Source organism: Drosophila miranda, chromosome XR (assembly GCF_003369915.1).
Source record: "Drosophila miranda strain MSH22 chromosome XR, D.miranda_PacBio2.1, whole genome shotgun sequence".
Taxonomy (NCBI): Eukaryota; Metazoa; Arthropoda; class Insecta; order Diptera; family Drosophilidae; genus Drosophila; species Drosophila miranda.
In genome coordinates this window covers 21,193,815-21,216,796 of record NC_046674.1, presented here as the reverse complement: position 1 = coordinate 21,216,796, position 22,982 = coordinate 21,193,815, and the positions used below count along the sequence as shown (strand labels likewise).

The window sequence follows — 22,982 nt, the reverse complement described above, 5'->3', positions numbered from 1 at the left end:
AGCAATCCCGAAAAAATAATCTCTCATGAATTTCGTTCATGTTTCGGCTGGAACCGGTTCATGAATTACCACCGATGAGAGATGGAAAATTCAAATACTTAGGTATTGAGAACTACATATGTATGTATATATATTATGTTAATTTATATACTCTTAAAAATTAAAATTCATAGATTGATGATATTGATGAAGTATACCATTATATAGCTATATACCGTAAAGTATATATAAGACGCCTGCTTTCAATGAAAACCAACCACAAGCGTAGAATGTTCTGGCCGTTCTAGAGGCTACGAGACTCCAGGGCTGCTATTTCCGGTACTGACATAGAGTTGGAACGTGGCTAGAAATAATAATAATATGGAAAAAATTCATCGATACATAATGAAAGTACCGATGAATTTTGTTCAATATAATTTTATTTACTTAATTTTTTAATTTTATTTTAGTCAATTTTGTTTAGTTATACTTGCATTTTGCTGGCAAACCGCTTATATCTGCCTCTATTTTCTCTACTTGATATTGAAATTCAATTTTCTAGCCTGTTTCCTGATAAATGGCATTGAAGGCCAAATGGTTTTATATATATTATTATGTAAGCAAACAGTCAATTGTCTCGTTTAAATAGATATAAAACAGCGACTATAATGGGGCCAATATATGTTAAATATTTCTTACATTTTTCCAAAGGCTTGATGTTGGTAAAAAGTTAGTCAATCCGTACCCATGTGGTTGACAGTTTGCCAAGTGCCATCTCGTTGTCCTAGTAAACCTTTCTCGCAGTTTATGGAGCCTGAATGGGAGAATTTAAAATATATTAATAGTAGTACATATTATTTATATTAAAATAAATAAATGCTATTAAATAAATGTTATAGCAAATGTGATGAGCCAAACTGCATTCAAACAATTTTTTGAAAATTTCAAACGGCGAATTAAAAATAAAAATGTGTATTTTGAGCTCACCGCCATATCAAAAAATCGTGCTGCCAACTCGATTAACTTTGGCTCGATAGTTTGGACAATATTTGTCCCTAACCAACAGGGTGACCGTTTACGGTATTTTTCAGCCGGTATATTTACGGTATATCGGTATATTTCGGTATATTAAGCAATTTTTCGGTATATTACGGTATATTTAAGATGGTAAAAATTTATCTGCAGAATACACTCTCTCAAATTTAAAAAAGCGTTTCAGTCAAATTATATTTCTACTTTCTAGACTATATTATGCGTATAATAAATAGATTTAATATCATTTTTCAGTCTAGCAAAGCTGTAACACACATAATATATAAAAATATGTCTGAAACTTATAAGTTAATATTAAGCTGTTATATGAAAGACTTATATATAAGGAATACTGGCTTAAATTTACTAGATCCAAGCAGCAATGTTAATTTCATAGAATTTTGGTATGAATTTGGGCATTAATATAATCCTCGAAGTGTCAAAATTAGAAAGAAATGAAAAATATGCATTTTTCCAAAGCGCAAAGTCATTTTTGATCGAGTTGAGTATACAATTAAAGAAAAGGTTGCCTCTTACCTGTATAAAAGATTTCCTCAACTTATTAAAGATCCGCAAAGAATCGAAAGTGAATTTGTCCTCTTAAAAAATGATGAGGTTCTTTAGTTAGGGTATACAAATGAAAGCACTCTTGTTGACAAGAAATGAGTCTGCAAATACCAGCAAGATTGACGTCACAACCTGCGACTATTGAACACTTTTGTTGAAACCGTGTTTTTGTCAAAACAAAAAACATGCAACTACTCAAAAGTAGTTAATCCTGATTAAAATTGATTCAGCAATCATATAAAATTATCTGGGCTAAGCTGAGAGATATATATAGCTGGGAATATTCGACGGAAGAAAGAATAACCAGGAATTAGTCGTCATAACCGGTTGACAACAATGAGTCCCATTCCATGCACACATACCCTGGGGGAAATGGATGTTATAGAGTTGGAATATGTTTGTCATCCCAGGCAAAAACAATTTATTTTCAATATATTTTAATATTATTCAATATTATTTAATATTATTTTCAATATTTCAACGATATTTTAAAGCTTATTGTCTTCTTCGAGGGACCAAGAATAAGTATCAGGATCGAGATATATATACAAAACACTCCTCATATACATGAATATGTCTAAAAAATGTCAATTTGAGAAAAGGTCTTTATTAGTTACGTTTTATCTTCATATCAATATTTATACTTTCATATAAATTTTAACAAAATAGGGTATACAAAAGCCTATACTACGGCTTAGACGGAATATAGCGACTCTTTTTTTGTTGATCTTTTTCGTTTAAACCTTTTTTTACAATAAATACAATAAAAGCAAGGATTAAAAACTATCCAATCTTGTAGAAAATTTATTCATCAATGAGATAAAACTATGTGGGCATTGCTGAGAGATTTAGTTAGTCAGCATTATTCAATGGAATATCAAAATTGAGCAATTTCCTTTTTCGTTTGTTTCGATTGACCTATTTCGCTACTTGTTTTTTGTTTGACTTATTTCGCTAAAACCTCTTTTTACGCAAAATGCAATAAAAGCAAGTATTAAGAATACACCAGTTAAATAGAAAATTGATTCATCAATCGTATAAAATTATGATGGCATAGCTAAATGTTCTATATAGCTAGTAATATTCGTCGGAATATCAAAAACGAGGAATATGTAAAATAGAACTTGAATTCGTCAGTATATTTACGGTATATTTTGAAAATGAGGCGGTATGTTTCGGTATATTTCTGAGGGTCGGACGGTATATTTTATCGATAAATCCGCGGTCACACTGCTAACCAACACTAAAGCCCAAGATATAAACAAAAAGACGAACATTTTATAAATTTGTATTTGTAAGCCATTCTAAATGTATAATGGGTGGCACTCGTTGCACTTTTCGAGATTGCAAAGTCTCTTCAAACCGGAATCCATCGATGCACTTCTTCAAGTTTCCCGTACGCGACCCGCGACAATTGGAAAAATGGCTAAAAATTTGCGCCAATGAAGAGATTTTAAAAGTATCTCAGCTTAAGCTGGCCAATCGTGCTGTGTGTGCACGTCATTTTCGCATTGAATGCTTCATGAACTATAAAATGGACCGGCTTATTGCCAAGCAGACGCCGACGTTGATGCGAGTGAACAAGGATCTCGCGTGGGACTTTGAATCTATCGACGAGAACGGCGAGGCGATGCTTGTGAAATTGCCTTCTCCCACCTCCGCACATCTGAAACCACCAGAGGGATTTGAGTGTCCTCTTGGATTTGATACCGATGCTATAGAAGGTGAAATTAGCTTGGATCGATTGGTATATAAGCGACCCTCTTCAAGCTTGCCAGAGAAGGCAATCAAAAGGCGGAAATTGAATTTGACTGAGGGACAGCAGGAGCAGGAGCAGGAGCAGCATCAAACCAGTACTAAAATGTCACCAAGAATGATCGACTTTCCTCGCAATGCATTGCAGAAGCAAAAAGCGGAGATTTGCAAGCCAATTATAAGTAAAATCAGTGCACGCCCAACAAGTCAGGAACCCTCGATTGGCTCAGGGCAAAGTCAGGAAATGGCTGTACGAGAAGAAGAACCTTCCGTTCCTGAATCAGATATCGAAACGCTACCAACTGTAGAGGAATGCCAACTCCAGCTGGAATATAATAAGCTAAAGTTGGAGTTTGAAAAGCTTTCGGAGCAGAATGTCCAATTAAAGCAACTGCAGGCGTCCATACCATCTACCAGTAGAGCTCCACCGCCCAGCACCTTGACAAGCATGACCAAGCCGCAGCTATACAACGGCATAAAGAAATATCTGGGGCCCACTGTGGCCGCTCTGGTGCGCATGGAAATGTTCGGTGGTGCCGAGGATCGTAACTGGAAAGATGACGAGCGGCGCTTCGTCGTAGAACTGCTGCAGCTGGGCGAAAGTATCTACGAGCATTGCTGCGAGGAGTGGCGTTTTCGATTGCCCTCGCTGCGGATTGCACGTTCCTGGCTTGATATCAAAGAACCGGAAAATGTCGATCACTCGCTCGAGTTGTAGCCGTATTAAGCGTATAATCCTTTTATTTTACCATTAATAACTATAAAATTAATTACTAGACTACGCTGGGTTCGTCCAAATGGCATATGATCGAATCATCTGTGGTCTTGATTACGCAAATCTCCTGAGTAGATGCATCGCAGAAGTAGCCGGCGGGGCAGCTGCCTGTAACGTTCGTTGGCTTGGTAGAGCCGAAACAGAAGGCGAACGTGGAACGGGAAGTGCAAGCAAAAACGTAGTTGGGGGCACACTGGCCGCAGCTATCTGTGTCGCCGCAGCTGGCCGGAGTCTCGCTGCGCTGGAAGCAAATTATTGGCTGATCTGTGCAGACCAGGCCATCCGTGCACGTGAAGTTCTGTGCGGTATTGGGCATGCTGCTGCCAAAGCATAGGTTGTACGAGGTCTGATTAATGCAAGCGGCCCCATTCGACTGGCACACATCGCAGGCAGACCAGATCACACTCCCCTGCAGCGTCACGAGGACCAACTAAATGATGAGACAGAACAAGTCAAACAATCATCCTAATTAGGACCACACCACCCTGAAAATACTCACCAGAACCACGCACTTATACATCTTTTCGTCGTTACTATTCTTTCACGAATGGTCCGCGATCTAGGAAGACATCACATTTTTACCACTTTTGACAGCACTGCCGAATATGCTTTATGGCGCCCCAATTAATTTGGGGTCCGGTCCGGACCTTCAGCACTTATCATGCTTATCTCTATCTTTAAGTAAGCAAACCACACCCACTGCTAAATCTAGACTCCTATAAAACGGATTGGCAGAAGATGTACCCTAGATCACAAGAAACTAGACCTTCACGCCAAACAGACATGCGTGCAAATATTTTTTTAAAAGTGGGTAAAGCAAATAGTAAACGTCAATTTCACACATTTCTTTTCCATTCTAGCTCGTTCTGCTCCTCCCGTTTCTCCAAGCGGCTCTCGGTCAATCCGCTGGCTGCTTAAATTGTGCTCTCACCAATTTTCGGTATACGTGCGTAAACGAGACCAGCTATGGATTCTGCTTTGCAGAGGAAACAGTCGACGAAACCACAATCAGATCTTGTGATGAAGGGTTTTATTGTACCCTGGATGAATTCTGTTCACCCGAGGAGTCGTCCTCAGTGAGTGATGTGATCTCATCTATTAGGTTCATTGACAATTTCGCATTGCACTTCTTACAGCCTGCTTGTGTACCTGATGATACGACGTCTACAACATCGGATGTAACAACAGGTTTGCAGAAAGCCAAAAACTTGATTTTCTTATCTTTTTTTGTATTTGATAATTTTCAAAAACCTTTTCCAAATGGCAGATTCGTCGACAGATTCTTCAACTACAGCCCCAACAACAGATCTATCCACAGAAACTTCCACTTTAACGACGGATACATCCACAGAATTTTCCACCATAACCACAGATACATCCAGTGAATCTTCACCTTCCACTACAGATTCATTTACTGAATCAACTGTAACCACGGAGTCATCCACTGAATCTTCCCCTGCCACTACAGATACTTCAACAGAATCATCCACTTTAACCACAGAGTCATCGACAGAATCTTCCACTTTAACGACGGATACATCTACAGAATTTTCCACCGTAACCACAGAAACATCTAGTGAATCTTCACCTTCCACTACAGATTCATCCACTGAATCAACTGTTACCACGGATTCATCCACTGAATCAACTGTAACCACGGATTCATCCACTGAATCTTCCCCTGCCACTACAGATACTTCAACAGAATCATCCACTTTAACCACAGAGCCATCGACAGAATCTTCCACTTTAACGACGGATACATCTACTGAACTTTCCACCGTAACCACAGAAACATCTAGTGGATCTTCACCTTCCACTACAGATTCATCCACTGAATCAACTGTTACCACGGATTCATCCACTGAATCTTCCCCTGCCACTACAGGTACTTCAACAGAATCATCCACTTTAACCACAGAGCCATCGACAGAATCTTCCACTTTAACGAAGGATACATCTACAGAATTTTTCACCGTAACCACAGATACATCCAGTGAATCTTCACCTTCCACTACAGATTCATTTACTGAATCAACTGTAACCACGGAGTCATCCACTGAATCTTCCCCTGCCACTACAGATACTTCAACAGAATCATCCACATTAACCACAGATACATCCACAGAATCTTCCACTTTAACGACAGATTTTTCAACTGTATCTTCTCCTACCACTACAGAGTCTTCCACTGAATCTTCAACTGTAACCACAGATACATCAACTGAATCTTCACCCACAACTGATTCATCGTCCACTGAGTCATCAACTGTAACCACAGAATCATCCACAGAAACATCCCCTGCAACCACAGATTCATCAACCATATCCTCGCCTTCAAGCACTAATTCATCCACTGAATCAACCACAGGATCTCCACTAAATGCTGATCTCTATTGTTCAACGTTACAAAAGAAAGGATACTTTCGGGTCGATAGTGATTCAACCTGCAGACAGTGAGTCTAGTTTGTTAACTTCACTTTAAATGATATTTATTCATATTCGCATTATCCGATTTCAGGTACGTGTACTGCTACAAATTGAGCTTAGATTATTTGGGCTGGCTATACTATTGCAACACGAATGAATTTTACAATTCTGATACAGAATCATGCCAGGCCGAACGGCCCGCCAATTGCTAAAAAACGATCCAATTAAAGATATATTTTTTGTTTCTTCGAATACCAATGTGTTTATTGGAAAGGGAATATTATTAGGTTGGGAAATCTCTGGCTTATTGTTGAATGAAATGGTGCGGCTAAAGCGATATCCCTGGCGATTCTTTATTATATACATTTCTCCGGCTTTTTGGCAGTACATGCTCTTAATGTCGCATCATAGTAAAAGTTTTCCGTGCAGAAAAAGACCAGCGCCGTTGATGGTCCATTTGACATGTAACAAAAGACGTAGCTGCAAGTAAAATACGAGTAAAAAAATTAAAAATAGTACAGAAAATATCAAGGCTTACCTGCCGCAAGGGGGATCGTTTTGATTTTCAAATGAACCCGGTCTCGTCACTTCCAAGCAGGCCTTTTCGGCACTTCATTCCTGTGCGGTTTGGTCATCTAATTCGGGTGCTGTGTGCGCAGCCAGGCTTTGCACCAGTAGCTGAAATATTGAATGTCTAAAATGTTTAATTTGTACGTCCCCAGGCGTATCCTCTGCTATGTAGTCACCAGCGATCAAATAAATTTCGCCCATATGATGATCTACTCTCTAATCTGGAAAAATCTTTCAAATCTGGAAGGCCACACTGGGGTTTTTATACCCGAAATTATTCATCTATATAGTCTTTTATCTATACACCATTATAAACTTTTATGACGGACTTTAATGCGAACGTAATACAAGGGGTACTATCAGTATTTTCGCTGGAATTGGCCCAGATAAGTTAGTCTTTTTAAAAAAACTCAGGAAGTAAGTACAACAATACCCAAACGGGTACCAAAAATATAATCGAAAACATATGAAACATATCAAGAATTACATACTACTTAGGAATTATTATGTACAATTGTCTGGTTTCGTGGCACTGCAGCTACTTATAGTAGAATCAAAGTATGGGGTTGTGGATGAACAGGATTTGATCAGCGCCTTAACTGCTCCATTTGCAACATAGCAAAAGAGGTAGCTGTACAAAAATATGCAGTTTAGTTTGGGTTGTTATCTAAAATCGAAAATTAAACTTACGTGGCGCATGTGGGATCATCTTCGTTCGTAAAAGATTTCGATTTTGTCACATTCAGGCAGGTTTCCTCTGCGCTCCAAGGCTTTTCAGTGGTTGTCGTAGTTGTCTCATCTGTCGGTAGTGTGGTTGCCACTTCAGTACATCCAGCGGGTTTTGTGTCCGTACATCCTTTTATGGACGCATCAAAGTATTTGTTAGTCGGGCAATTGAGATTGACAATTTCTAAACTCCCATCCGTTGCGAATTTACAATACAAGTAGCTACAAATAGGTTTGGGTTTTACTTTTCCTCCGGCGGTAACTCTTTCAGAATATGTACTTACGAAGTGCATGTGGGATCATTTTCGTTTTCCAGAAAGCCCGATTTTGTGGTTTGCTGGCAGGCTTCCTCGGCAGTCCACGGCTTCACAGTGGTGGTTGTTTCAGGTGCACTATCCGCGTTGCAGACCGGGTCAGCATTTTCATAGCAAGTGTAGTCACCATCGGTGCAAAAGAAATTGGTTGGGCACTTAATTATATCATTCAGTGGTACTCCTGGAATTGAAATTATACTTCCAGCTGCGATTCTCGGTGCTCCTGCTATAGGCATGCTCACCTTTCACGCATGCGGAAAAAGTGTTTTCACTGAGGCATACCGTTCGGCTGACTGGCTGACACACACCGCAAGTGGCCGCCGCGTGTTGGGCCAGGATCTTGAATTCAGGAACATATTTAGCAACGAATGTACTCAAGAAACTGTACTAGGAATGCGATTGGCCAGGATAGTTACCATTGGAATTATAATAAGCGTATTCAACCACATGTTTTTTGTCTTCACTCGTTATTCATACTAAAATGCTGTGAGTAGAAGATTTATCTTATATGTATCTCGACAACATCATCGTAATTCTTATCTTAAAAGTCTGCCCAAACCACACAGACACAAACACTAGGAGATATATATGTATAGTTATGCATGCTTTTATTGCTCTATCATCAGGCTCTCCTGCATCAATAAATAGTCGTACGAACAAACGAGGCTACACGTAATGTATATAAAAATATATTCACAAATTCAAGGCGCATTTGTTAGCTGTTTAGCAGGGTACGAGCATAGTAGTATACAATTTCTAGGAATATTTTGATTCGTGTACGATAAATAGATACGTATATTGCTTAAAAATTGTTCTTATCAACGAAAGTAGGCATCGAAAGTATAGCTAATGGTTTGTTGTGTATATAAAGGTGTATACTGGGTAGTAGTTATTAATTCGCATAGTTCGCATAGTTGCCGCGTAGTCTTGCTTGTTTCCGAGTTTCTCAGTTACATAAATATATACTAGCTATAGGTTATAGCTCTAGATATAGGTATAGGTATAGGTATAGTACATAAGCCTAATTATAAAACATTTCTTAAGGTAAATCATAGCAGTTTAAGAAGCACTTGATACTTTATACTCGTTCCACTTACTTAAGCTTAAGGCAACATCGATGTTCTAATATTAGTAAATTAGTTAACATAAATTCGTTATGTCTAAAACGAAATAATACTTCGTCAGCAAATGCATTCAATTTAAATTCAAGTTCAAGTTGTGGACGTGTGTATACTGATTATATGTTTGTATTTCTAGACGCAGCCGTACTCATACCAGATGCTATTGCTCTTGTCCTCGCTTCGTTTTCGGCCAGACTTATCATCCTGAGTGGGAGTACCAGAGACACTACCCCCTCCACTGCCAGTTGCCGCAGCCGGTACCAGCGGATTTTGGTCCGTAGTCGTGGATGTTCCCCCAATCGTAGTGTTGATGCGATTGTACATGAGGAATGTGGCTGGGCCTGGACTGCTGCTGTTGCTGTTGTTGTCGTTATTTTTTTGTGGGGTCTGAGGTTCTGCGTTGGGCGTTGGTGTTCCGACATTGCTGGCGCTACTGGCGCTGGCCGGCTGCTGTTGGGCGTTGGATCCAGAGCTAGAGCTGGAGCCGTCGGGTAACTTCTGATGCTCGTCAATAAGATACACAGTGCGACGGGAGCCGGCTGTGCCTAGAGTTAGGCTGCTGCCAGTCACGTCTGGCGCTTCAAGGCTTCTGCAAAACCAAATCGGAAAATTAGTATTTTATCTATGTTATGACCGAAACACAACGACAGAGACAGAGGCAGAGACGACAGGGCAGTGGAAGTGTTGGGGTATAGGAAATATAGGTATAGGATACAGTAGTTATTAGGAGGTACGAGAGATTGTTACACATTTAAAAGCGCATACCCGTGCACGCTATTTCTACGTGAGTTATTCAAATCCGTACGTTTCTGTGCCTGTAGGCTACTGCGCACGGCGCCGCCTCGTTGGATCGAGTTATCCAGCAAATCCCTACTCGAGGAGTGTTCAGTTTTTGTATTGTGCGTGTGGTGGTGCGTTGTTGGTGGTGTGCGGGTTGTTGTGTATATATGTACATGTAAATAGAACAAAAACCATGTCCCCAACAATATATTATCCAATAAACCATATACTCGATTCGTATCTTATCGGAAGTGCTCGCTTACCGCTGCAGGCTCTGACGAAGTGGTATGTTTCGCTGCAGCAAATGCGTATCGGAGGCAATGGACAGGGGCTCTTCGTTGCTGTTGTCCGATTCATTGCCCCCAGACTCGGATCCAATAACAAACTGCGAATTGGTACGCGCATCGTCTACCCAGGAGCGACGGTTCTGCAAAACGAAACATATGGGAATTCTTAGTTTTTCAGGATGTTCAGCAATTTCTCTGGACTCAAACCTACTCGACTGGGCACTTTGTTCATTAGATCGGAGCTAGCCTTCTTCACACGGCGTACCAGACTGATGGCAAAGGGTTTTCTTGGGGAGGGAGGGATCGGAAACCATTAGAAGAATTCGAATTTCAAGTGTCTTTGGCACAAGGCCACTCACTTCTTGTGCACTGTCGTCTCTGACTTTTTATAGTGCTCCATGATTTTCTCCTCAAGCTTCTCCTTTTGCCGCTTCAGACTGTGCACCCGCTCGGTGTAGTTCTTCTCCTCCTCGTGGAAGTGCTTCTTGTCCTCCAGGGAAATGGCCAACAGCTCTTGATACTGGGAGAGCAGCTGCGAGACATTGTCCATCAGGGCTTTACGCTCAGAGTCCAGATCGCCGTTGTTTTGTATAAGCATCTGCAATTTGTTACGATTTATAAGAAGTGGTGTCGGAGTCAATGACTTTGGTGTCATGAGCTTGTCTTAAGGGATGGGGATAATGGGAAAGAGAGGAACTACGACCGCCAGTTTTAGTCTAATGGTTATTCTTGCTCTTCTTTTATCCTATTTTATTAGAATATTAAAATATTTTATGTTTCCCCTTTTTTTCGCTACTATTTTTTATTCCATTACATCTGTCTCTCTCTCTCTTTCACTTCCCACACCAAAGCCAGCCGTTATATCTCACTCCTCTCCGCCAGGGGGCGTGATAGAGAGAAAGAGAGAGACAATGAGCAAGCGTGTGGAAGGGGTAGTGCAGCCACTCTAAATGATTCTCTTCATTCTGGAGGCGGGGCGAAATTTTGCTTGCTCTAGCTCTTATAGTCTCTGAGGTCTAGACGTGAATGGACGGACGGACAGACAAACAAAGCTATATCGATAGCCGATACGATCAATTTACTTCACGGGGTCGGAAGCGCTTTCTTCTGGGCGTTACACACATCCACATCTACCACAAAACTAATATATCCGTAAACTCTGTGAGTACCGTATATAATGAGCTGCTCGCTCATCCAGACCTACCTCACAGCGCTGCTGAACCTTGCTGTACTCCATTTGCAGCAGACGAACTTGATCACTCTTGGTGTTGAGCTCCCCCGTGAGCTCCGTGTTTTGGAGCTTCAGGCTGCTGTGCTCCATGCGTATCATTTTGTACTGCTCCTGTATGTTCTTGTACTCGTTCTTGAAGCGGTCGCTGGTGGCAAAAAGATTGCGGAAGTCATCGGTGAGCTTCGAGTGCTCGGTGCGTAGGATGGAGAGATCCTCGCTGCAGGTCTTCATGCTGCTATTTTGAGTTGTGAGCTCCTCAATACGCTGCTCCAAAGCTGATTGCTGTTCGCGGGTGTCTCGCAAGTCCTGGCGCAGATCGCGAACTGCGGCCTTTAGCTGCTCCTTGTCCTTGTTGAGAGATTCGTATTCGGCGGAGAGCTGGTCGTGCAGACACTGAAGCGTGACCTGATCTTGCAGCGAATTTTTGTGCACCTGCTGCAGGGAGTCGATGTCTTTGAGCAGCGTGTCCTTTTCCGCGGCCAGTTGAGAGTTTGCCAGCTGCAGGGCCACGTGCTGGGTATTCAGCGAAGTGATTTGTGAGCCTAAAGCAGCCACATCCACACTCAGGCGGGCGTTTTCGGTCTGCAGCTGCGTGTTGCAGTCTTTGACACGCATCAGCTCGGCGGATTCCCGGGCAAGACTCGGCCTTGGCTTGTGCTCGAAGCGTAGCTCCTGGGAAGAGCTAGAAGGGGCCAGCTCTATGTTCTTCTCCACTGTGAAGATCTCTTGGCGATGGCATAGAACACACATGTCCGATTTGAGGCCACCCTCCTCCTCTCCATCGTCACGCTCCTCCTGTTGCTCGCGTTTTACGTTCAACATAATCTCACGCACCGTTTTGAAGGTCTCCGGATTGCGCACCAGTTTCTCAACCACATGCTCCACATTCAGTTCGGCTGGTTCGCTGTCGGTGAGGCCGAGTTTCTCCAGATTGTGCCGCACTTTCTTGGTCACCAGCGTGCCAGTGACCAGGTCCTCGCGTAGCGTGTTAATCATCTCCTGATCGATGTTTCGTTGCGATGCCAGCTCTTGGTTTTGTTTCTCCAACTCGATGAGCTTCTGCTGTACCTGCTCGGTCTCCTCAAGCACTTTGCTGAGCCTCATAATATCTTTGGTCTGGGTGTCCAGTTGATTAATGGTTTGGTCGAGCTGAACGGACTTCTCCTCGCTGCCCTCCTTCAGCTTGGATACCTCTTTGAGCAGGCTGGCATTCTCCCGCTCGTATGCCGACACCTTGGCCTCGATATCGTAGAGCTTCTGTTTGGTCTGCTCGTACTGCTTTGTCTTCTCGGTATACTGCTCCAATTCCTTGCTCTTGCTTTCCGCCAGCCGCTCCAGGTCATCCGCACGCCGCTGAATGCTTTCATTGAGCGTTTGGATGCGTTGCTTCTCCTTATTTAGGGTCTCGGCGTGTTGTTCGGCATCTGCCAGCCTCTGCCGATCCACTTCGCGCTCCAGGCTCTGGCGATCGTAGCTCTTCTGGCGGCTATCCACGGCATCTTGCAGCTTCTTGTTCTCCTCCAGGGCATTCTTGAACACGCCCTCTAACTCTACATTCTGCTGGGTTAGCCTCTGAACGTTCTCCTGCATCTGATCGATCTTCAGAGAGAGCTTCTTCTTCTCCTTCTCCAGCTCCAGAATTTTGTTGGTGGACTCGTGAAAGCTGCTCTCCTTCAGCTGCTCCAGGGCGGCAGTCAGCCGCCGATTCTCTAGCTCCAGCTTGAGGGCACGCGTCTGAGCATTGTTGGTGAGCTGCTCGGACAGGCTGTTGTCCCCCGAGTTGCAATCATCCTCGTTCTCTGAAAAGGACTTGTCGCCTTCCTGCGTCGAGTTCAGATTCCTTGCCACCAGCTGTAGCTGGGCATTCTCCTCCAGTAGCTCCTCCAGCTTGGAGCGATCCACATCCCGTTCCAGGGCCATGTCGTTTAGCTTTTGCTTGTATTTGATAATCTCAGACTCCAGGGAGATGGCATTCTCCGAACGTTTGCGATAGCGTTGCAGCTGCTCCTCCAGCATTTCTCTGACGGATATAACTTTGGTTAATAAACAGAATTTCTAATTCTGATAGCTTTTACTTTGATTCCAGCAGTACACGGTTGTCCTCACGCAGCTCCTCCACCCGAGACTTGTAGAAATCGGAGTCGCCGAGCTTCTCACGATACTTTTGAACTTCGACCTCCAGCCGATCGGCCCGCTCAGCCCGCTCGCGTAAGATGTCCACCTCGTCGCGATAGGCAGATGCCCGTTTAGCCTCTGTAAACCAATCCTGGCTCTCCTGCCGCAACTTGTCGAAGCGGACCTTCTTGTCGTCCAGCTCCTCCCGTAGCTCCAGAAGGTTTTCCGACTTTTCCTCCCTAGAAAAGTAATCTTTATTAGCAAATCAGAAATCAATCAGAAGAGTAAAAGAAACGTTTCAACGTACAGCTCCTGGCGAAGCTTTCGATTCTTCGATCTGAGGTCTGCACACTCCACTGCCAGGTGGTTGCTCTCCGAGTTGGATGACGATGAGGGTGTTGAGGTGGCCGTTCCGTTCGAGGGCGAACGCGGCACACTAGCTCCCCCTTGGCCGCACTCCGCCAGATTGTCGCTGGCCGTCATCTCGGGCTCCATGCACACTAGGTCAATCCATTTTAAATACATGACATCTCGCTCCTTGGTCAGACGAAGAATGTGCGTGTACATGTTCTGCGGCGACAGCCGCTCCAGCGAGTCTTCGGTGAGGACTAGACTATGGCTGTCCGTTACCTGTTTGATGAGTGCCACAATGGCGTGCTGCGTCTCCAGATCTAGCTCCTTGATGCGGGCTATAAATAGCTCCTTGTTGGGGCATTGCACTGCGGCACCCAGAAGCAGAGTGAGCAGCGTTTTCATTTGCTCCAGTCCGCTCCTGCTCTCCGGATGGTAGCCTAGAGTGACAGCGTCGGGCAGGGCCAGTATGGTCTGACCCAGCTCTTCCTCAAATAAGGATTTCAAATTCCGAACGATACACTCAAAGTTCTTGGCCCTGGCCACACTCAAAGATTTTCCACTGAGTTCGGTCAGTTCGCTGGGATTGTTTTGCGGCTCCGGGTCGATTTGGAGCCAAACGCTGTGTATGATATGGCCATCCAGCAGCGAGGTGTAACCGGCAAGCAGTTCGGCACGTGGCAGGCATGACTCCAGCTGGGGTGAGCACAAAAAGAGAAGATGGAGAAGCCATGAGCGGACACGAACATGCAAACAAAGCACACTGCGAATATAACAGCATAAAAGTTCTACCGTAAGCTGTCGTAAGCCAGCTACAATGACCTTGCTACCAGCAACCAGGTGAGTGCTGTGCTGCTGCGGAAGCCTATGCGAACGAGCGAGTAGGTTGTTCTCTTTGTTGCTGCTTTTTCGTGTGTGTGCCCATGGGAATTACTTGGGAGCACTTAAATTTCTTATGCCAAGCACATAGTATTGAGCTTGTTTATTCACTCTACTCACCCAAGAAACGAGTGCTCCATTTATGAATTCATCAATTTCCATTGGCGTCGCCGCGGCCGTGCCAGCCATTGTTGCTGTTTTTTGTAGATTTTCTCAACACAGGGATGCGTATAGCTGTGTGTGTGCGTGTGTGAATATGTGCGCGTGCCGCAGAAGTTGCTGCACCTGTCACAATTGGGCAGCTGCACCGCTGCGGCTTTTCCGAAATACACTGCTTGTTTTTATAATCATGAGTACCTTACAAAGGCTTCCAAACATTCCAAGGGTGGCAAGGCATATCTATGCCGTCGGGACACGCATATACAGGAATATGTTAAATAAAGAAAGATTCAGCACAAACAACAAAACGAAACAATTATGCTTATAACTTGTATTATTATCGGATTAATCAATTTTTCTATTTCTAAAATAGCCTATTCTATTTTTTGTTAAGTGTGACAAGCAGTGTGACCGCGGATACAGTATACGGTCTGATGAAAAAAAAAACCAATTTAGCCAACTTAACCCCCCTATATTTGAACGGGGGAACAACTTTAGTTAAACCGCGAAAAAATATATTTTTTGTAAAATTCATGTAGATAAATCCTTCTTTTTACTCATATTGAGCCCCACAATATCTCTCACTTGATCTGCGCTAATATTCTTTAAATTTCATAATTTTCGTGGAGAGTATTTTAATACACCAGTTGACAGTGGGTTAATCGTTCTCTGTCTGTGATCAATTGTCATATTCCTCGATTTTTATATTCGGTTTAATATTACTATCTTGCTAGGACCCGCAGCATTGAACATATATATTTATCCGATTGATGAATCAATTTTTTACAAGACAAGTTAAGTTTAAGGTTTCAATTTTACTTGATTTTGTCTAAAATAAGGTTTAAACAAAAAGATAAAAGCATAACGTAAGCGGGCATGAAATGAATCGTAAGTGAGCATGAAATGTTACGTTTTGAACACTTGTTGCCTGTCAATTTGTGGTATAGACATCTTTATACCCTACTTGCCGTAATTAATATTAAAATTTTGTTTTCCAACCTTAGTTGAAACATTACTAATGACTTTTTCTTAGATTGAAATATTTTTTATCTATTCATGCATATGATTTGTTTGCTGTATAGATGTATATTTCGATCCCGATACCTATTCTTGGTCTCTGTAAGCAAAATTTCGGTGAGACAGCTTTAATACAGCAACTGACTAGTTTCTGCATTCCTGGGTTAACAAAAATTTTCTTAATTCTATAAAATCCCTCTCCATAGGGAAATATATTGTCCAGTTTAAACATTTCCGATGCAAACAATTTATTATGGCCATATGACACTAGACTTTGGTAACTTTGCTGCAAACTTTCTACAATCGCAGAACTTAGCCAGCCAGCAAAATTGGTACTGAAGAGTACAAAAATTGTTAATATCTGCAGCAGCGCTTCTCCCAGCTCAGCTCGAAAGCCAACTGGACGCATATATCTCTCGCTCTCACTGCATGATTTTCCCATAAGGCTATCTCTGTTTTTGCAACTATTTCTATTAACTACATGGCTAGTGCCAGCACTCAAAACAAGATAGATGACACGTGATACATGATCATGAAACCTTTTGCTGGTGAACACTGTTTATAATTTGCTTTAAATCTTTGCTCATTTTGTTTCACTAACTTCATTTAACGTATCGAAAATGTGTGGGGCTACCTTATTAAATATACTGTAATATACCGTAACACTGCGCTTGCAGTGCTGGAAAACGACCAGCCCAGCGGCGCTGGCAGCACTGATCGCTATTCGTCGTTGACATTTAAAGCGCCCAGAAAAAAGCTTACGCGACTCACTCACACTGTCGTGGAATCGAGGAGATGCTTGACTAACGAACGGATTATTTAACGCGCCGTAAAAATGGCAACGCTTGTAATCAACAAATTCATGTTACGAAAATTACATTATTAGAATTTACAATCGAGGCGTCAGTTGAGAGTTTTGTCGAAAAACATTCAATTAAAGCGACGGATCCGCGAGTGTCTTCAGTTAATTTCGACTGTCTATATATAGAAACTTCTATATATGCACAAATAATTGCAAATAGGTTAAATATTTAGCATCTCGAGATGGGAAATCAGCCGGGAAAGCTGCATGCCCATGCACAGAGCGGTCGACCCAAGAAGAATGTCCACTGGAAGTCTGCAGGCAAGTTTTAGCGTAACTTCGAAAACATATCCAAAAGTATTCCCAATCCCAGTCCGTTTAGTCCGATAGAAAGCATTCGGATGGGCTATAATCAGCGCAGACGGAGCCCACATAGCTGGTGGGAGCGCTAGAAATTTGTCTATTTATAGCGACTCGCACACTCAAGTGGTTGCCGTGGTCTGGTCTGGTCCGTGATTGTGTGAATGTTTGGCCTAAAAAATCAAAACGACAAAAGTAATGTTTTCGAAACTACGGCTACGGCTGTGGCTGTGGCTACGGCTACGGCTAAAGACAGAGAGAAAGAGAGCCATCGGGCGGCAGAAACTGAGAGAGGGACCAGTTTTCAGTGAATCATTTATGCTTGCTTATGCTTTCAGAACGACCATCTCCGCCTGGTCGGCCCATACTGACGCCGCTGTCGCTCTTGGAGCAGCAGCCCGATGTGGTCAACCTGCGCTGGGATCGTCCGCTACTCGACGGAGGCTCTCCAATCACCGGCTACACGGTGGAGCACCGTCGCATGGGCTCGCCGCATTGGGTGCGTGCCACACCCACGCCTGTCTCCCGGTGCGATGTCTGCATCAGTGGACTGGAGCCAGGCTGGCGATACCAGTTTCGCTGCTTTGCCGAGAACATCGTGGGACGATCCGACGCTAGCGAGCTCTCTGATCCCCTAACGGTTACACTCCAGCGCAACGCGATAACTGTTCCCCGCTTTATCGACGAGCTGTTGGACACTGATGCGGTGGAGGACGAGCGGATCGAGTTCCGGGTGCGCATCCTGGGCGAACCGCCGCCGGAGATCAACTGGTTCAAGGATGGCTATGAGATCTTCAGCAGTCGACGCACCAAGATCGTCAACGACAACGACGCCAGTGTTCTGATCATCCACCAAGTGGCACTGACGGACGAAGGCGAAATCAAGTGCACGGCAACGAACCGAGCTGGCCACGTGGTGACCAAAGCCAGGCTTATGGTGCAGGCGCCACCCAAGATTCGTTTGCCACGCACCTACGAGGACGGACTCATCGTGGAAGCCGACGAGGTACTGCGTCTGAAGGTCGGCATTGCCGGACAGCCGCCGCCGGCCATCAGCTGGCTCCATGAGGGCGAAGTGATTGCCCCTGGTGGACGATTCGAGGTATTTTATTATACACGTATATTTTGGATATTCAATCTGCATCGTTTAAACCGTTATTTGTTCTTACTGAAGGTCACCAATACGGAGAAAAATTCGCTTCTCAAGATAGACAACGTGCATCGGGAGGACCGTGGCGAATACATGGTGCGTGCATGGAACAAGCTGGGGGAAGACAACGCATCGTTTCTGGTCACGGTAACGGCACGGCCGAATGCTCCGGGTGCTCCTCGTCTGAACATGTCGTTCGGCAAGTCCGCAACGCTCTCCTGGACGGCACCTCTGGACGATGGCGGCTGCAAGATCGGCAACTACATTGTGGAGTACTTTCGAATTGGCTGGAACGTCTGGCTAAAGGCCGCCACCACGCGGGCCCTGACGACCACTCTGCACGATCTGATAGAGGGCTCGGAGTACAAGTTCCGCGTCAAGGCTGAGAACCCCTATGGCCTGAGTGAGCCATCCGAGGAGTCGGAGCTGCTCTTCATACCCGATCCCAAGCGTGGCATCACCAAGCCCAAGTCTGCCACCAAAATTGCCGGCGAGGAGAAGGATAAGCCCAAGTCGGACGCCGTCCAAGTACCGCCACGCCGCAAGACGCTCTCTCCACCACGTCCCCATGCAGATGCTGCGACGGGCATGTCGCCCAAGCAGTCGCCAAACGCCAAACGCAAGCCAAAGCCTCAGCTCATCGACAATGAGCAGCTGCACCATGAAATGTCCTACGGCACCTCGGACCAGGCTCTAAGAATGGACGTCCGCAAGAGCCCCTCCCAGAGCAGTGCCGACTCGTCGGCCAAGCCGGCGGCTGGATCCAATAACAAGCTCAACCTCACGCTGATCACCACAACCGCTCTGGTCGAGAAGACAGAGCCCCTGGCTAGGCCCCAGAAGTCGCCAGTTGGCTCACCTCTCAAGTTGTTCAATACCAAGCCCACGGCTGTGGCCAAAGAGAGGTCCCCACTGCAGCCCCAATCACAGCCCCTGCCCACTCCGCCTGCGGAAAAGCCGGGTAAAACGGTCCTCCACCGAAAACGAAGTCTGAGTCCGCCAACGAAGCGACAACACTCCGAAACGCAACCAACATCACCACCGGAGCCCATCAAGTCAACTCCAGCCCTGCAGCGTAGTGCGGAGCCTGTCCAGCTGGGGGTTAACCAGAATGTGAGACGATTCTCGGGCCAGGCCCTGAGTCCGGCGAGGAACGTACCCACCCTGGCATTGGCAGTGGCTGCCAGTGCTAGTGCGGTGATTGGCGAAAGGCTGCCCACCATTGAGATCAGTGCACCATCACCAGCCACAGCAACAGCAACAGCCACAGCTCCGCCTCCAGTTCCAGTTCCGGAAGAGTCCCCCAAACCGAAACACAAGCCCAAACCAGACTCTTCTCCAGCTCCGAGACGTACCTCCAGGTTTGCGGACAAGCACGATGAGGTGCACACCAGCAACGAGTTCATGCTCGTCGTCTTCGACAAGAACAGCAAGGTCAAGGATAAGGACAGTAAGTATACCCAGAGCCCATCCATGGTCCAAGACATTCCCGTTTTGCATTTGTCCTTTCCACAGAGCAAGATTCCTTCGAGCTAGACCTGGAGGATGCCATACAGCCACCGCCCATATCCATCTCCGCACCAGATCTGGCATTTCTGGAGTTCAACAACCTGCATACCACCTTTCCGCTGCGCCGGTCCGTGAGCTCCACCGAGCTGCTCTACGAGCGAGCAATGGCGAGATTCTATGAGGCGGTAGAGCTGGAGCAAGCCGCCAAGTCGAGAAAGGCCTCTCAGGACAGAATAGCAAGCAGTACGCAGGCGCCTGTTCCGCCGGCTAATCTCCGCAAGCGCCTGGGCTCCATTTCAGAGGCAGAGCGCGTGTCGTTCGAGCGGAGGAGCGAACTGCGTCGGCAATCAGCGGACATGGTTAGCATGGGTCGAAAGTGGGACTCAAGGGAGAATGTCAACGATCTGAGCAGCCTCTCACGCACGCACACTACGGGACAGATTTCGGGCGAGGAACAGCAGCGCATCCGGGAACACGAAGAGCTTGACGAAGAAGAGCGGACCGAGAGCACAGCAGAAGACAGTGAAGACATGAATATGGAGATGGATGAGGACTATCCAGCACAGGGTAAACAGCAGTCTAGCTACGATCTGGGATCCGACTACACCGAGAGCACTGCCTCCTCGGAGCAGGACTCCATTGAGAAGTTCAAGATGGAACTGCTGGCTCGCACTCGCTCGCCCAGCCCCCGCGATCTGGAGACGTACCATCCTCGGAACATGGGCGCTGGCACCTTTACACCCTATCGCGCCCCCACACCGGAGCAGGCAGCTGTTGTGCTCAACCGCCCTATGCCTCTGCCCAGTCCAGACTTTGTCCCCAAGCCGATCCTTAAACGCTCGTCCAACGAGCATGTGGAGCAGGCGGTGAGCCCACCCAACAGTCCATCCTTGCCTGGAAATGGCAATGGAGCCACAGCCACCTCCGCAGTGGGAGTTGCAGCCATCCCACAGCCATCCGTACCAAATGCTGCGCCCAATCCCAGCACCAGCAGCCTAAAGATGGACCTGGCCAAAGGCATAAAGTCGTTCTTTAGTCGCGACAAGCGATCCGCCACCGAGAAGAACACTGAAGCCAACGAGGAGATATCGAATCCTCTGGAGAAAACCAATGCCGCTGCCATTGCGGCTGATTTGGAGGTCAAACGCAGGGCCAAGGAGGAAGAGGAACTACGTCGCCTAGAGGCCGAGCGCCTCATGCAGGAGGAGGCCCATGCCGCCGTCGATCACTACAGCGACCTAGTCCGGGAGGTGGGCAGCTCCCACAAATACCACACGCCACTCTACTTGGACCGCGAGGAGCTGAAGCGGGCCGCCGCCAAGGCAGCAGCCGAAACTGACGAGGATGAGGGATCCATGTCAAACACGGAGGAACACAGGAGGCGGCTGGCTAGCAAGACCAACGACGACATGCTGTTGGCACCCCCAGTGGTCAGTCGGGAGCGGCGTCTGTCCATCTCGGAGAGGGAGCAGCTGGTGCATGTCCGTGATGCGTCCAGTAATCTGGCGTATCACAAATCACGCGACAAAGATGAGTTAGTGCGGGAGGAGAGCGAGCAGCAGACTCAAAGCCAGAAGGAAGAGGAGGAGCCGGAGTACCCGACTATCCTAGTGGTGCCCCCTCTTAAAACAAGGAACAAGACGGAGGCGGAGAGTGAGAGCGTCATGAGCGAGACGGTCGAGGCTCGTCCCGATGCCCGGGGACGAACTCGTCTCGTAAAGGTAAAGCGGGTGATTAAGCGGCGGGTTCCGTCCAGCACTCGGTCTCGCGAAACCTCGCTCAATAGACCCCCACCACCAGCTACGGGAAGCCTGGCTCTGGCAGTAGAGAGGACCTCACAGACGGCCCTGGTTCTGTCAAGCGCCGAGCGGGATCTTCTGGAGAGAGCGTCCGCACTGGCGGTGCTCCAATCGGAGGAGCATACGCACGAGAAGGTCCGCTCGGCTCTCAGCTACTGTACGGATCTGGTTCTCTTCCTGGTTGCCTGTTATGTGTACTTGTTCAAGGACGCGAGACTGGTCCTGCCAATCCTGGGTCTGATCATTTACCGCCAACTGGGCGAAGCCGTAAGGGGCTATATACCCACCTGGTTGCGTCGCAAGGGCAACGACGAGGCCTGATCCTCTGGTCTTAGTCATCCTCACATGCGTTTATCGATTAAGCTAGTTTTTATTAATGTCGACTTATTTATGTATCTTAAGCTAAAGTTCTGTTACGGAAAATCAAAGAATCCTCGTCAAAGCCGAGCCGAGCCTCGTACTGAATATGCTGTATACGTCAAGAGTCCTTGCAAATCTATTCCGAATTCTGTCCAAAGTAGGTCGAAAAGGCTTGGTACATCATTGAAATGATTCATTGTTGCCTTTCCCACCGTTTCTCCAATGAAGATTCGCTGGTACTAATGATTTAATAACCTTGAAGATAAGTTTATCACTTAACCAGGTCCGTCTACCTGCTGTGTATATGCATCGAGTTATACGATGTGTATCAAAAGTCTGTCCGCTGTGGGAAAAGAGTTGAGTTTTTTTTAACCAATTAATGACAATCGTCTTATAAAATGCCGTCTCTGAAGAATGGTAAAAAATTGTAATTGCATGGGACCCTACTTTTCAATTTGCAAGGATATTTCATTCTTCGGTTCCCGAAGCTCGACTTTTTTCCTTTTCTTTTAAAAATGATGAGTGTGTGTTGAAGACCTATTCGACCATAAATTCTACATATGTATGTATTTATGTTTTATTTTGTGCCCCCTCGTGTTATGAAGTGTTCGTTTGCGGTTCTTTGTCGTCAATCTGCATTGTTGGTGATTTTGGAAATAAAGCTTAGGCCAAACCAAACTAAAATTCGCCTGCGAGTATTCATCGCCCCATAGAGATGTATCTAGGGTTAAGTTATTCTCAATTTGGTTTTTGTTTTGGTTTTGTCTTGTTTGCTCTCCCTGTTTATCCCGGACTCAGACTTCCTCGAGGGATTACTATCCGAGTGATACTATAAACAGATCGAATAGGGGGCTTATCAGATGACGACAACTGTCAGCAAAGATGCTGCGACAAATTCCGGGAGGCCGCTATCA

The 22,982-nt window shown here is 45.6% G+C and overlaps 6 protein-coding genes and 1 long non-coding RNA gene across 12 annotated transcripts; 3 read left to right on the top strand and 4 right to left on the bottom strand.

Moving 5' to 3' along the window:
- Positions 1-68: 68 nt before the first annotated feature.
- LOC117186242 lies at positions 69-1,764 on the bottom strand. Its single transcript, XR_004471366.1, has 3 exons — positions 1,549-1,764; positions 679-793; positions 69-343 (listed from the first exon to the last, which is right to left on the bottom strand). It is a non-coding gene; the product is annotated as an uncharacterized LOC117186242 (long non-coding RNA).
- Positions 1,765-2,809: 1,045 nt separating this feature from the next.
- LOC108151819 lies at positions 2,810-4,103 on the top strand. The gene has a single exon (XM_017280678.2). It carries the CDS (start codon positions 2,894-2,896, stop codon positions 4,049-4,051), a length of 1,158 nt encoding a protein of 385 aa, XP_017136167.1. The 5' UTR covers positions 2,810-2,893; the 3' UTR covers positions 4,052-4,103.
- LOC108165292 lies at positions 4,082-4,799 on the bottom strand. Its single transcript, XM_017301326.2, has 2 exons — positions 4,608-4,799; positions 4,082-4,538 (listed from the first exon to the last, which is right to left on the bottom strand). Exons 1-2 carry the CDS (start codon positions 4,626-4,628, stop codon positions 4,107-4,109), a joined length of 453 nt encoding a protein of 150 aa, XP_017156815.1. The 5' UTR covers positions 4,629-4,799; the 3' UTR covers positions 4,082-4,106.
- Positions 4,800-4,810: 11 nt separating this feature from the next.
- On the top strand, positions 4,811-6,792 carry LOC108151821 (flocculation protein FLO11). Of its 3 annotated transcripts, none has more exons than XM_033386364.1 (6): positions 4,811-4,915; positions 4,969-5,184; positions 5,245-5,296; positions 5,376-5,996; positions 6,291-6,564; positions 6,630-6,792. In XM_033386364.1, the coding sequence occupies exons 1-6, from the start codon at positions 4,847-4,849 to the stop codon at positions 6,748-6,750; spliced, it is 1,353 nt and encodes a 450-aa protein (XP_033242255.1). In that variant the 5' UTR covers positions 4,811-4,846; the 3' UTR covers positions 6,751-6,792. The 3 variants fall into 3 exon arrangements, with proteins under 3 accessions (XP_033242255.1, XP_033242254.1, XP_033242253.1); XM_033386363.1 differs by having other exon boundaries at positions 6,075-6,564; XM_033386362.1 differs by having other exon boundaries at positions 5,376-6,564.
- Positions 6,784-8,688, bottom strand: LOC108151820. 2 transcript variants are annotated; one of them, XR_004471289.1, is made up of 6 exons: positions 8,391-8,550; positions 8,119-8,329; positions 7,799-8,056; positions 7,285-7,739; positions 7,077-7,216; positions 6,784-7,018 (listed from the first exon to the last, which is right to left on the bottom strand). XR_004471289.1 is itself a non-coding variant. In XM_017280679.2 (5 exons), the coding sequence occupies exons 1-5, from the start codon at positions 8,595-8,597 to the stop codon at positions 7,613-7,615; spliced, it is 726 nt and encodes a 241-aa protein (XP_017136168.1). In that variant the 5' UTR covers positions 8,598-8,688; the 3' UTR covers positions 7,527-7,612. The 2 variants fall into 2 exon arrangements, 1 of the variants encoding a protein (XP_017136168.1); XM_017280679.2 differs by lacking the exons at positions 6,784-7,018; positions 7,077-7,216 and adding an exon at positions 8,565-8,688 and having other exon boundaries at positions 7,527-7,739; positions 8,391-8,487.
- A 49-nt stretch (positions 8,689-8,737) lies between these two features.
- On the bottom strand, positions 8,738-15,489 carry LOC108151817 (daple-like protein). Of its 3 annotated transcripts, none has more exons than XM_017280675.2 (9): positions 15,033-15,489; positions 13,990-14,729; positions 13,643-13,921; positions 11,541-13,587; positions 10,696-10,934; positions 10,548-10,623; positions 10,313-10,476; positions 10,035-10,139; positions 8,738-9,858 (listed from the first exon to the last, which is right to left on the bottom strand). In XM_017280675.2, the coding sequence occupies exons 1-9, from the start codon at positions 15,099-15,101 to the stop codon at positions 9,402-9,404; spliced, it is 4,176 nt and encodes a 1,391-aa protein (XP_017136164.1). In that variant the 5' UTR covers positions 15,102-15,489; the 3' UTR covers positions 8,738-9,401. The 3 variants fall into 3 exon arrangements, with proteins under 3 accessions (XP_017136164.1, XP_017136165.1, XP_017136166.1); XM_017280677.2 differs by having other exon boundaries at positions 9,742-9,858; positions 10,075-10,139; XM_017280676.2 differs by lacking the exon at positions 10,035-10,139.
- Positions 15,490-16,823: 1,334 nt separating this feature from the next.
- LOC108152955 (titin homolog) lies at positions 16,824-22,752 on the top strand. Its single transcript, XM_017282655.2, has 4 exons — positions 16,824-17,211; positions 17,589-18,352; positions 18,425-19,850; positions 19,916-22,752. Exons 1-4 carry the CDS (start codon positions 17,133-17,135, stop codon positions 22,027-22,029), a joined length of 4,383 nt encoding a protein of 1,460 aa, XP_017138144.1. The 5' UTR covers positions 16,824-17,132; the 3' UTR covers positions 22,030-22,752.
- Positions 22,753-22,982: the final 230 nt, after the last annotated feature.

What these genes read in the sequence shown, in the direction of transcription:
- LOC108151821 (XM_033386362.1), top strand. Translation starts at nt 4,847, where the DNA reads ATGTACCCTAGATCACAAGAAACTAGACCTTCACGCCAAACAGACATG. An exon ending in GTGCAAATATTTTTTTAAAA is followed by an intron (nt 4,916 to 4,968) that starts GTGGGTAAAGCA and finishes TTTCCATTCTAG; the next exon opens with CTCGTTCTGCTCCTCCCGTT. An exon ending in CACCCGAGGAGTCGTCCTCA is followed by an intron (nt 5,185 to 5,244) that starts GTGAGTGATGTG and finishes CACTTCTTACAG; the next exon opens with CCTGCTTGTGTACCTGATGA.
- LOC108151817 (XM_017280675.2), bottom strand. Translation starts at nt 15,101, where the DNA reads ATGGCTGGCACGGCCGCGGCGACGCCAATGGAAATTGATGAATTCATA. An exon ending in GAGACGACAGTGCACAAGAA is followed by an intron (nt 10,624 to 10,695) that starts GTGAGTGGCCTT and finishes TCCCTCCCCAAG; the next exon opens with AAAACCCTTTGCCATCAGTC. An exon ending in CGTAGAAATAGCGTGCACGG is followed by an intron (nt 9,859 to 10,034) that starts GTATGCGCTTTT and finishes TTGGTTTTGCAG; the next exon opens with AAGCCTTGAAGCGCCAGACG.
- LOC108151820 (XM_017280679.2), bottom strand. Translation starts at nt 8,597, where the DNA reads ATGTGGTTGAATACGCTTATTATAATTCCAATG. An exon ending in TTTTTCCGCATGCGTGAAAG is followed by an intron (nt 8,330 to 8,390) that starts GTGAGCATGCCT and finishes TTTCAATTCCAG; the next exon opens with GAGTACCACTGAATGATATA. An exon ending in GATGATCCCACATGCGCCAC is followed by an intron (nt 7,740 to 7,798) that starts GTAAGTTTAATT and finishes ATTTTTGTACAG; the next exon opens with CTACCTCTTTTGCTATGTTG.
- LOC108151819 (XM_017280678.2), top strand. Translation starts at nt 2,894, where the DNA reads ATGGGTGGCACTCGTTGCACTTTTCGAGATTGCAAAGTCTCTTCAAAC.
- LOC108165292 (XM_017301326.2), bottom strand. Translation starts at nt 4,628, where the DNA reads ATGTATAAGTGCGTGGTTCTG. An exon ending in TGTATAAGTGCGTGGTTCTG is followed by an intron (nt 4,539 to 4,607) that starts GTGAGTATTTTC and finishes CTCATCATTTAG; the next exon opens with TTGGTCCTCGTGACGCTGCA.
- LOC108152955 (XM_017282655.2), top strand. Translation starts at nt 17,133, where the DNA reads ATGGGAAATCAGCCGGGAAAGCTGCATGCCCATGCACAGAGCGGTCGA. An exon ending in TGTCCACTGGAAGTCTGCAG is followed by an intron (nt 17,212 to 17,588) that starts GCAAGTTTTAGC and finishes TTATGCTTTCAG; the next exon opens with AACGACCATCTCCGCCTGGT. An exon ending in CAAGGTCAAGGATAAGGACA is followed by an intron (nt 19,851 to 19,915) that starts GTAAGTATACCC and finishes TCCTTTCCACAG; the next exon opens with AGCAAGATTCCTTCGAGCTA.